A 12,102-nucleotide genomic window follows, 5' to 3' on the forward strand; every position below is an offset into this window, starting at 1 on the left:
CACTGCCTCCGTTGTGGTTGTCGTGATGGGGCTGTTTCCGGCATGAGATCCAAAGACCAGCGAGAAAGCTGCAGGTCTCCATTGAAAGAACAGGGGTGTACGAGAAGAGTTGGTAGCGAGAGAGGTCCATTATCGAATCAAGAATCACAGGCTGCGTTCAAAGGATCGGCTGAAACTTCAATGCTCCTTAAACCGCAACACTTTCCGCGATATATCCGTGGCGTCTAAGAGTCCCTTGATTGGTTCCAAGTTGGTGATGACCTCGGATCCTAAGCCGCTGCTCACAGACCTCCTTGGCAGGCTGTACGTTGGCGCTCCTCGTTGATTAAATACATCCTACAGACAGGGCCCCCTTCAGGCTGCAGCGTTAACAGCGTCTCATTCTCCCGACAAGCGCCCGCCAACAGGGAAGCCATTCGCGGGTTCAGATCCATTTCATGATGGGGCCCCGTCAGCGCTTTTCCCGACTGAGAAATGAGCGAGCATCCTTGCTGCAGGGATCGGAATCCTTCATCTCCCTTGCCGGGTCCTTGGCGCCAGTGAGCCGTGATCCTGAGCGAAGGGGGCCCGCGAGAAGAAAATCCACAACTCCTAGGCGTCGGCCGCTGCAACCCGGCAATCTGTTTCCCCATAATGTTCAGGATTCCCCTCCTCCAGTCTCTTCATGTCTTCAATCAGCCCTTTTCCCCATAACTCTCAGCTTGTCTTTGCTCTCCTTATGTCGGTATTGGGACGGGCTTCGGTCAGTGACCCGACTATGAGCAGCTCAACATGACGACGCCAAACTACAGCAGCAGCAGCAACAACAACAACAACAACAATGCCGCCCAGGAGTACTACGGAGGCCTCGAGGTCGACGGCAGATCCGGCCAAGGCGGAGGAGGATGGGGCGCCGACGACGTGACCAAATTTCGAGTCGCGGACCAGAACAACCTCCCCGAAGTCCACAACCGCGACGGCGACCTCCCGCAAGTCGCGCACCAGTACAACCATGACTACTCGATGATGCAGGCCGTCCACCCGGCGGATGTCGGCGGCAGCCCCGCAGAGGCGACGGCGACGACGGCGGCGACGACGCCATACGAAAACACCTTATACCAAAACGAGGCCTCGTACGGTTACTACGCGCCGAAGGACCAGAACTCGCTTGAGGTCGTCACGGAGGGGCTAGATGAGAAAAAGGAGGCTCCCGCCAGCGGCACAATATGCGGCATGCGGAAGAAGGTGTTCTGGATCGTCCTGGCCGTGGCGCTCCTCATCGTCATCGGTGCCGCAGTCGGAGGAGGCGTCGGCGCATCAATGTCCGCGCAGAAGAGCTCGCAGCAGTCGAGCAGCTCATCAGACGGGTCGAGCGGCAGCGGAGGCGATAACGGCAGCGGCAGCGGCAGCGGTAGTAGCAGCGGTGGAAGCGGGAGCGGCGATAGCAGCGGCGACAGCAGCGGTGATGCCAACAACTCGACGACGACGAGCGACATGGACATCCTCCCCAGCACGAACCTCGGCGCCGTCAACTTCACCGATGCCTATGGCCACGTCAACCATCTGGTCTTCTACCAGCTTCGCTCCAAGAACCTGATGATGAGCTCGTGGAATGAGAGCACAAAGGTCTGGTCCACGACCGTCGCAAACAGGGAGAGCAATGTCAAGGAGGGCACGCCCATCAGCAACAGTTTGTTCTGGCACAGCAACAAGGTAATTCGCCCCTAAGTCGCCCCTCACGGTATTACAGGAGACACCGCCTGTGTATCATCGTGTGATCTAACGGAGACCCTCATCCAGACTCGCGACGTCCGAATCTACTACCTGAACGACGACAACCAAGTCGCCGGCCAGATCAACGCCAACCCCGTCTACAGCATGACCTGGGACAAGTCCGGCGTCTCGGACACCTTCACCGCGAACCCCAAGTCCCAGCTTCTCTCCAACGGCATCTACACCCCCGACTCATACCTCTCGAACCTGGTCATCTACCAGGACTCGGGCAGCACCCTCCGCGTGCTCCGCCGCACCGGCGGCAAGACGGACTGGGTGGCCGTGGGCATCTCGACCGACTTCGGCAAGCCCGCCGAGGGCACCGGCCTGTCCCTGATCCCCGTCTACACCAAGGAGTCGGTCAAGAGCATGAGCCTCTTCTACGCCACCGAGTCCGGCTCGCTCACCCAGCTGATGCTGACCAACGACAACGACTGGAACAACGCGACGCTGCCCACGACGGTGGAGAACAACGCCACCATCGCGGCCTTCTCGAGCGGGTACAACGGCACCAACCTCGTCATGCACGTGCTGGCGGCGCAGACGACAAAGGCGCCGGTGCTGACGACGTACGCCGAGGGGGAGTGGTCGAACAAGGGTGAGGTTTCCACCATGGCGGGCGACGACAGGCCCATCAAGATTGCCGCCAACCTGGCCGGCCGGGTGTACGGCCTCGTGCAGAGGAGCAATGGAAAGGTTGAGATTGTGGAGTGGGAGTGGATCGGCGGCACGACATATAATAAAATCGGCGTGGTAGATACAGTGTCGTGATATCTGAGAGGGGAGAGACAGAGGAAAAGAGAAAATTCATGTTCACAACCACCCTCCCATCGTTTGCTCACGTGCCTGGTCCAGCTAATGTCTTGGATCAAGATGATGTGACCTAACGGAGAGCGTCCGTTAAACTGAAAAAGTACTCAAGCAAGGGGAAGAGATACACAACGCTTGGCCGGGTTACCCCCCTTTTGGGTCAGGTACCATCCCTTGCCGCGGATCAGTCTCCGTCCCGTCTAGTGTAACGATACCCGACATGCCGGCGGGATACGGGACGGCGCGAAAGATGCAGGGGCTGTTGAACTAACAGACATGCAACCGGCATCTTCCCTTCCCTACCGGCTTCATAAGAAACGGCATGTTGTTTAGACATCAGTCAAGATACGCCTACCTTCGCGATGTTGCAGCACTTCACTCGACTTTTTGTACTTTATCGCGGACCATGCTAGGGGCTACACAGACCGGAGTAGGTAACTCCTTGTCTATGACGATCCATGAGGCTATTTCCCACTACATGCATCTAGCTGTGGGTATGTTGCCAGTTACAGCTGTAACTAGATGGGGAAAAGCCCAAGGGTTCACCTTTGCTGTATTCATGTTTAGCTTCTGCGTATCAAGAAGTCTAGCTTTTTGGCTACGTGATGATCATGACTAAGACCTGCAAAACTGCCTGGCCAAGTCAGGCTCCTTCGACATCCACCATGCAGGACATCCCGACTGGTTCATGATCAACATCGCGAACCGGCATCTTCGAGTGTGTCGTGCCAGCAGCAAGCCTGGAGCTATGCAGCATGGAAATCGTGACATGATTTAGATTCTCATTGCTACTCCTGCTTTGGAGCATACCCGACAACGATGGCCAGTGAAACCCGAAGGTCGAGCAGCATTGGTTTCCTCGTTGAACATCCCGCCACACAGCGGTTTGCTGCCCAGTGGACACATTCCTCACTCGCCCACTTCGGTCACCTCTCACGACAACGAAGCAACCAATCAGATTGACGCGGGACGACCGACTTGATGTGCAGGGTTGAAGATTGAGGGGTCGGCACGCGCAGTCTTACATGCAGCTCTCGACGCACCCACACGGGCTCCTCGTTCACGTCTACCAGACACAGTGAGAAACTCATGGCACATACAGTGATGCCCATTTTAAAACAAATCACTGGAGGCGCATCGAGCCTGGCCCTTCCAGACCTCTCTTTCTGTGTCGTCTCACACACACATATATGAAGCGCAGCCCAAGATGCCGATGAACAAGAAGAAACCCGAGCGCAAGACGTACTTCATCCTCCGTAGTACAGACTACAAACCCGACGACCTGATCCAACTCGGCCAGCTCATCGAGGACCCTCACACGCCCTACCGCCCCATAGCGTCTCCCATCAGGCCCCTCCCTGCAGACGCCGTTCATGTTTCCCTCAAGAACGACTGGTCTTTGGAAAAATCCAAAGGGGCGGCCGGCGAACTCGGCGTCTTTGCGCAGTTCCTGGCCGTGATCACGGCAGAGGCCTCGGCCCACGCGTCCAACGAGTTCACGCAGTCGTGGAGTGCGGCCCAACTCGAGACGGCGTTTCTCGAACTGGGAACGAACAAGGAATCCGACTACGTCACGTCCAGCGTGCAGAAGGCGGCGTTACAAAAGCGTCTCACGCGCGAGGGGTTCTTCAAGAAGATGGTCCTCAGCAAGAAGGTCCTGTACATGATCACGGGCGTCAAGATTGCGAGGAGGCCCGGCCAGGTCTCGTACGGAGCGAGCAAGACGGCGGGGGGTGCCGTGAAGCTGGGCGCAGACCCCGGGACCGGGGGCGTGGTCACGACCGGCGTACAGGGCGGGGGGGACCGGTCCAGCAGTTTCGTCGAGAGCAGCACGCCGGATGACGACTTCGTGTTCGCTTACAGACTGCGCAAGGTCCACATCAACTTCAGCAGCAACACGTCCCTGCTGGGGAACGATGTTACCGGTGCCGAATTGCACGGGCACGGTGCTAGGGGAGGCGGTAGTGATACAAGCTCCGAGGAAGAGAGCGATGAAGAGGTGCTGGAAGAGGTCGTTGTTGATGTCGATGAAATCGACAAGGTTTTGGTTGAGAAGGAGGACTTTGGAGACTCTCTCCCTGCTCGAGACGAGAAGAACGACGGCCTTGACGAGTTTGATGATGGCGAGTGCCTTGTGATAGTTGCAAAATAGTATCGCCGAAAGAAAGAGGTGTCTGATATCTACATAACACTCAAGCGAATACTCAAGCGAAGCCCCTCGTGCAGCTTTCAAAACTTGGACTTGAATAAACAACACCCGTGCAAGTTACTTGTTTCTCATTTGCTAACCTGTTTTCGAAAACAACACTTGATTCACCACGAGAGACACCGGAATCTACTTGACCCAAGCACCTAAGCAAAGCCTCAGCATCTGCGCGAAGAAGGAAACAGAACCATTCTTCTCTTCCCCGCTGAAATTGAAGTAGTTGTCCCGGCCCACCCAAGGGTTGAGGTAGTTGTGCTGGTCGGCGGTGGGCGCCATGCTAATCTTCAAGAGTATGGCCCGGACGGCGTCGACCGTCTTGAAGTCCAGCCCCGGCTCGAGGTTGATCTCGGCCTTGTTCGCGTCGTAGAACTGGTACAGAATGGCGACGACCGAGGCGGCGATCGGCGTCGCGAACGAGGTCCCCGACATGGCGACCCAGAGCCCGGGAGACTTCTTCTTGTCCACCACCTTCAGCTGCGTCTCCCCGTCTTTGTCCCTCATGGCTTCCGGCCAGATAGACACGACGTCGTGGCCCAGGATGCTGAAGCAGTAGCTCTTTTCGAGGTCCGGGCTCGGGCTGAAGGAACACTTCCCACCCTGGTGGTCGGTCGCAAAGATCTTGAAAACCCCCGGGAACCGAGCCGGAAAAGAAACGTTGGCCTTTGAGTTCCCAAAGTTGCCCGCGGCCGCGAAGAGAATCTTGTTTTCCCAGTTGGCCCTACCGATTGCTGCTCGGAATTGTTGGGTTTTGTAGGTCCGGAACCCAAACGACATTGAGATGATGTCCGTGTCCCATTCCGTGATGGCATGGATGATTGCCTAGTAACGGAGTGATGGTTGTTAGCCGATGTCTCCCGAAGATACATTCGTTCGCAAAGAGCACCAGTCCCAGTGCCAGTCACTTACCTTGGTCACTTTCCCCTCCGCGTCGGGGTCCTTCATCAGGGAAGCCCGGGTCGTGGCCACTCGAGCTATGGAGAGCTCAACGAGTGGTGCGAGTTGAAGCACGATTCCAGCGATAAAAGTGCCATGCCCGTCCTCGTCGATTGCTTCGGCACTGGGGTTCTCCGTCACGAAGTCCTGGAAAAGAGCAACCTTTTTGTTTGCTGCTTGCCTGGAATCTTGCCATCGCCGCTTGATGACGAACGGATGGGTTTTGTCGAGGCCGGTATCGATGATGGTAACCCTGACTCGCTCCATGTTTTTGTCATGCTGAGGGCTGAGAATCGTGTTGCGAGACCTGATGAAGTCCCTCATCCACCTTTCGCTGTTCCTACAAGTCATCGTTAACCACTGTGAAGCAACAGCCACCAGCTTCGAACGAAGACCAACTCACTGTATGCTGCTAAGGATACTCTCCGAATCGAAAAAGGCCGGTTCTGTATCTAGATGCATTGGTGTTTCTGCAGTTGTGAGTTTTGTCAGCTCCATCATCGTCCCAATAATATACTCCAAATGCCCCTAAAGACGTTGGATACGCACCAGGTTCTGACCACTCCGAATATCCTGTGTCCGTTCTGCTGATCCCTTGCTGGATCTCGAGGTCTTTCTGCATATTTATCTCCCTCTTCAGAGCCTCTTCTTCTTCCGCTTCCCTTTCCCGCTTTCTTGCATGCTCCTCCTCCTCTCTTCGCTTATCTTCAAAGTCCTTCCTGATTTTCTGTTCTCTCTCTTCGTCCAACCTTTTGAGTCGGGTTTCGTCGTCTCTTCTCTTTTCCTCTTCCTCTTCTAGTCTCTTCTTCTCCTCATACCTCTTCCTCTCCTCCTTCTCCTCAATCTCCCTTTTCCTCTTTTCCTCTTTCCGTTCCAGTGCCTTCTTCTCTTCGTCCCTTTTCCTCTTTCGGTCTTCCTCTATCTTCCTCTTTCTATCTTCCTCTTCTAATCTTTTACGCTCCTCCTCCTTCTTCCTGTTTTCATCTTCGTCCTTCTTCCTCTGCAGAGCCTCGCGGACCGTTGAGTTCCACTGGTCTATAACCAGCTTCCTGCGGCAAGTGATGTTCCGCTTGGCCGTCTTCCTGGCTTCTGACAAAACTCTCTGCCATCTTTGCTTGGCCATTAGTCTGCGGCAAATGAGATGCCACCTGTCCCGAATCTCCTTCTTTCGGGGTAGGACATCCCTCCTCACTTCAGCGCGCACCTGTTCCAGGCACCGTCTCCATCTCTTACGAGCCAGAAGCCCTGTGGCTTTCCTCCACTCATCTTCGACTTCTTCTCCTATGCACACTGCCGTTTCGGACTGATCGGGATCCTGGGCGCCATACTCCCGTATCCGGGACTGAACAGTGTCGTAAACCTCGTACCCGCTCTTTCGATCCTCCAGGTCCACGGTGAAGTGCTTAATCGCCACAATCCCGTGATATTGCATATCAAGTAGTTCATGGTCTTCCATGTCATCTTCGATTTGGACCAACGCCTGGACACGAATCCGATTCAGCTTGGCGAGCTCCAAGGGCTTTCGAACTTGGCTTTTCAGCAAGGCTTTAGTGCAATGAAGGACATCATCAATGTCATCGTCTCGCTTGTCGTTGGCTTCTTCTTCATTCATGTTTTCCAAGGCGAAGCTCAGAGCCTCGAAGTAGAGCTTGTCGGATCTCGCAACATCTCGTGTCTCCTCTCCTATGGCGATCGCGATGAGCGAGGCCGTTAGGTCTTGTCGGACCTGCAGAATCATCGAAGAATTGGGGGGCTGCTGGGATCTTCGGGCTTGGAAAACTTGTCGGTAAAATCTCTCGGCTTCACCATGGTTCCCCATTCGGAAGAAGCACTCCCCGAGATGGTGCCACGCTACTACGACGCCAGGGTCGTCGCGGGGGAGTTTCTTGACGACGTCCCACAACATCGCGTCCAGGATCAACTCGGCAGCCCTGTTTGGTTCGTTTTCCTTTATTCCGGCGGCCTCATTTATAGCTCTGTTGAAGTCCTGAAGGCTGAGGTTCGTGCGGTTCTCGAGGCTTGAATGCTCTGGACTTTTGTCGGAAGCTCTTAACGTAGGTTCGGCGCTCCGTCCTCTCAGCATTTGATCTTCCGAGATATTGGTAGATAAACCGGGTTCATTCCGAGAACCCGTCTCGAATGTCGATCCATTGGTACTTGGGCCGGGCTGGTTGGAGCTTGAAGGTTGGCCATGATGAACATGGTGTCTAAGGAATGGAGGCTGCTGTGTGTCGCCGTTCCCCGCTTGAGTCGGCCACATTGCTGGGAAACGACGGAAACATGGACGGAGAGACGACGCGATAATGGTCGCCTTCGCGCCCCTTGTACTGTCGAAGCCGGCGACGTGATTAAGATCTGCGCTGGGGTCTCGATCTGAAGAAGCAGATGGTCACAGAACCCGGACAGTTGTAGTCCAGTCAGCAGCACCAGAGGTTAGCTTTAGTCATTTTGAGGGAAAATATCGAATCGTCTTGGCTGAAGGCTAAAGGCGGGGTGTTCCAGCTGACCTGCTGCGGCATCTACAATCCCTGTCAGCGATGGTCGTTGTTGGTGGAGGCGTGCTTATGTGCATTTGGTTCGCCGGCACGTAAGGCCACGCACATTTGTAGCATCAGCTCCATGAACACGAACAGTTCCTCTATGACAGCTTCTGTATGCCTTGATAAGTTTCTGAGCTGACACACTACGATTCCCTTTGTCCACTGTGCTGTTTATCTTGCTTGGCTGGAGGCACCTATAAGGGCATCATGGGCGAAGCCCGTGACAACCATCGAGGTCTGCTATGCTTCCAGTACTTGATCTCTGAGCGGGGTCATCGTTATCCACTAAAACGATGTATGGATACGCATGGGCAGTCATGGAATCTCTGTTTTGTTACTTCATCCTCTTGAGTATGTCCTCCATAGCCGTGCTGGTGTTAGAGTTAGCATACCACTCATCGATTTCCACTAGAGTTCCATGAGTAATAACCTCAAGCTACCAGTCTACATGGCCTTCGAGCAACGGCTCGCCCTCAACACACACATGGTTCCCATAAACTTTGAGTGGTTTGTGGGATTCGAAGGCATGCTACACCAGGCTGAGCATCTTGACCTTTACGGCCACGCTCGCTTATGCACTCATCTCATCCGCCAACCCCATTCAGGATGAGGGCCGATGCATCCGCTCCTGGATGAGCCAACCAGCCGATATCTGCAAGATACGCAATTGGTCAGCCTACGCTCACCACCACTGAAATGACCAAAGGGGAATGAAGAGTGGGTAAGCCGACTTCCTGAGGGGTTGGCAAATGCACATTATCACTCTTGAGGGGCGGTTAGGAGCACAGTGTGCAATCTCAAGGCCATTACCTTCGACCTGTTATGGAGTACCTACCAGCCTCCGCTCGAAGAATGAGCGCAACGCACAGCCTTATCGATGGTTTTTGCCGAGCTACCGCGCGGGAGTCGGCCAAGAGGGCTGGCTGGCTGGCTTGTAAGAATGAGGGATCATGTGGGCGGCTAAGACTCCTCTGAAGGTCCCAGCCTCATCTTCGTTCCCTTGTCCATCGCGGCCGAGTGAGTTATCATGAGATTCACATTGACGAACAGAGCTGGTTCAAGCATAGCAACTGGTCAGAGGCCTTGAAGAACCTTGAAAGGTTCTCGAGCTCAATGACGATTTGAACCGATCCTGGCTTCAGCCTAGGATGGTTGCTCAGCCACCAAGCACTGCGGCCAGACAAGAGTCAGCCCCACAACCATCCGGGCAAAGACCTACGCCCACAGCATGTGTCGAAGTCAAGGAGTTGCTTGAGAGGCAGGATGATACCACCCGGATCACCATTACTCAGACACTCCCCCGGACCTTGAGCACCCGAACCGCAACTGTGACACTTCACGGTGGTATTCCAACAGAGCCGCCTCCACGTTCATCCGAAGGCATCAGCAACCAGCAGCTTGGGGCAATCATCGGCGGTACGTGCTCTACAGTATTGACACTCTTGCTTCTTGGATGTTGGATTCTCAGAAGACGACGGAAGAACAAGACATCTGTCAAATCATCCCGCGGGGGCATTTCACCTTTGCCATCCCCGCCACTCCGACCCTCTCCATGGTCTCCCCGATCATCAACCGGACCTGGAGGACGGCAAGGACCCAGGCGTCCCAGAAATACTTCTCCGTCTTCTCCAGATGAAGACTTTGTGGACGACAAATTTCCGCCACCTTCTCCAGATTCTGGGCCTCCAAGACCCCCTCCCACATACTCGAGACCCCCACCAGGTCCGATACATTCCAGGACATCGCCTACTTCGGAGAATCCCAAGTCACCTACGTCTTCAGGCCCAGGGCATATACCTCATCCTCCAACAGCTCCAGTGTCAACAAAATATCCTTCCAGAGGTGCTCCTACGGCAGGCAGCCAGAGGCCGTCGACAAACCACTCAGCATCATGGGTGCCACCATCCATCGACAGATCTGGCGCCTATCCAGCTCAATCACAGCCTAACTTTACGCTCCCCTCCAGGTCAAGGCCTCCTTCCACTTTTCAGTCTGGTCCGTTGAATTACGGCGTCACGGCGACGCCCCGAGGCGGACCATTGAGAACAGGCACTGCTCCCACACCCGCGCCCAGCGTTTATATTCCAATCCCACCTCCACCTCATCGTCCCAAGATTATCACAGCTGATCCGAAAAGGAAATCGGGATCCTCGAGCAAAACCAAACATGCGCCTGGCTTTCCTGGTCACGGTCGTCCGGGAATGATTTCATCCATTGGCAACACCCCTCGAGTTACGACATCTTTTCAACAACCTCCAACACCGGTACTGCCGGCACCCTTCAGCGGGCTACACGGGGAGAAAAAGACGGTCAAGTTTCCTGACGTCCTGGAAGAGTCAATTCCCGAACTCCCCATCGAGTCTGACCCACCATCACCCGAGCGTGAGAAAGGGAGCAAAAAGTCAACACCAACTCCACCATCACCGGAACAAAATCATCATTCGAATGGCAGGGGAAACTCCACTTCTCCTGAGCCCCAAAATGACGATCACCCTAATTTTCCAGAGGAGACGGCTGAGTCAACACCCAAGTCCGAGGTCGCAGATGAGGCCAACGGTCAGACAAGCGCTCCCGTCGAATCTCCATCGGGCATGAAAAGCCCTGCTACTGGTTCACAGTCAAGAGTCCCATCGCCTGAAATTATCAACGTCGACCAAGAGCCCCCATTGGAAGGGTTGGCTGAACCTGTATCCAAATCTGACGATGCTGAGAAGGTCAACGCTCAGCCAAGCACCCCAGCAAGTCCCCGATCAGGATCACAGAATCCTCCCTCTGGTGCCCATCCGATAACTCAATCGCCTACAGTCGTTAACGTCAACCCTGAACCTCCGCTCCACCAGGACTCGGGATCAGTGAAACACACTGTGAAGCATAGCAAGCCTAGAGCCCCCAACACTCTCAAAAGTTTCCTCGAGGGTAAACCAAGAAGCCGAAGGTCCAGCTTCAGCGTCGCAAGTCACGCACAAACAGGCAAGAGTTACACCCGCCAGGGTCCGTCCGATTCTTTGCTAATCGAACGCGTTGTTTTTTGTTTTTGCAGCTCCTGTGACTTACTCCTCTTATTCGCATTTCCAGCCGCCTCCAGCTCCGCCAACGACCCCATTTCGACGCGCACCACCTCTCCCTAGTGATAGTTATTACTACGGCCGGGAAGACATCCCGCATAATCCTCCTCCTCCTCCATCAACTCACGCGGCAGAGGTGATTATGACTGAACACGCCGAGTTGCCTCAACCAACGCCCGTTCGGGCCGCTGGTCGAGAAGGGCGCCAGAGGAACAAGAAAAAGAACAAGAACAAGGCCACGTTTACGATCACGACTAGAGCACTTATTTACTTTTCCGGGAGGGAGGGCGAGAAAGACAATAGGAAACGGTCGCCGAGTCGGCGAAGACAATATGAAAAGGATGGCTAGGACCAGGCAAACCAATTGCGGCAGCAACAGTTGCACACTCACACTGCGTCTTTATTTCCTCTATACCCAGTTTCCGTATGTTGCCTTCCTAGCAATTTGTTATCTTAGTTGCCGGCGTTTAGCGACTTGCATGGACTTCTCTAGAGATTTCCAGCAGACCAATGTGTCACAGAAGACATGTAAGGGATTAGTTGCTGACTGCTATCAATGGCGTTGTTTTCGCAACCAAAATCATAATCCTAAATCTACCTGTAACTATGCCCTAGTAATTAATGTACGAGATCTTTGCCTAGCATACTTTAGGGACCCTTGGGGTTTGATTCCTAGAATAGGCACTGTTAAAGACCCCTAGATTCCAGAAATATGTATCTAGTTAGGGGGTTTAAAGGTTGTTATTTGCTCCTTGCTATGTGACTTGCAACTAGGGGGTGCTCTGAAAAATATTAG

The 12,102-nt window shown here is 54.4% G+C and overlaps 4 protein-coding genes across 4 annotated transcripts; 3 read left to right on the plus strand and 1 right to left on the minus strand.

The window, feature by feature from the left end:
- Nucleotides 1-667: 667 nt before the first annotated feature.
- Nucleotides 668-2,572, plus strand: CDEST_03849 (uncharacterized protein). Its single transcript, XM_062920008.1, has 2 exons — nt 668-1,692; nt 1,780-2,572. The coding sequence occupies exons 1-2, from the start codon at nt 772-774 to the stop codon at nt 2,521-2,523; spliced, it is 1,665 nt and encodes a 554-aa protein (XP_062776059.1). The 5' UTR covers nt 668-771; the 3' UTR covers nt 2,524-2,572.
- Nucleotides 2,573-3,715: 1,143 nt separating this feature from the next.
- Nucleotides 3,716-4,721, plus strand: CDEST_03850 (uncharacterized protein). The gene has a single exon (XM_062920009.1). The coding sequence runs from the start codon at nt 3,770-3,772 to the stop codon at nt 4,712-4,714; it is 945 nt and encodes a 314-aa protein (XP_062776060.1). The 5' UTR covers nt 3,716-3,769; the 3' UTR covers nt 4,715-4,721.
- Nucleotide 4,722: 1 nt separating this feature from the next.
- Nucleotides 4,723-8,167, minus strand: CDEST_03851 (Putative peptidase S8/S53 domain, tetratricopeptide-like helical domain superfamily). Its single transcript, XM_062920010.1, has 4 exons — nt 6,251-8,167; nt 6,105-6,171; nt 5,675-6,041; nt 4,723-5,587 (listed from the first exon to the last, which is right to left on the minus strand). The coding sequence occupies exons 1-4, from the start codon at nt 7,959-7,961 to the stop codon at nt 4,898-4,900; spliced, it is 2,835 nt and encodes a 944-aa protein (XP_062776061.1). The 5' UTR covers nt 7,962-8,167; the 3' UTR covers nt 4,723-4,897.
- Nucleotides 8,168-9,389: 1,222 nt separating this feature from the next.
- Nucleotides 9,390-11,655, plus strand: CDEST_03852 (uncharacterized protein; the record flags this gene model as incomplete). The annotated part of the gene is made up of 3 exons (XM_062920011.1): nt 9,390-9,657; nt 9,874-11,232; nt 11,282-11,655. The coding sequence occupies 3 exons, from the start codon at nt 9,390-9,392 to the stop codon at nt 11,653-11,655; spliced, it is 2,001 nt and encodes a 666-aa protein (XP_062776062.1).
- Nucleotides 11,656-12,102: the final 447 nt, after the last annotated feature.

This window comes from Colletotrichum destructivum, chromosome 2 (assembly GCF_034447905.1).
Source record: "Colletotrichum destructivum chromosome 2, complete sequence".
NCBI classification, from domain to species: Eukaryota; Fungi; Ascomycota; class Sordariomycetes; order Glomerellales; family Glomerellaceae; genus Colletotrichum; species Colletotrichum destructivum.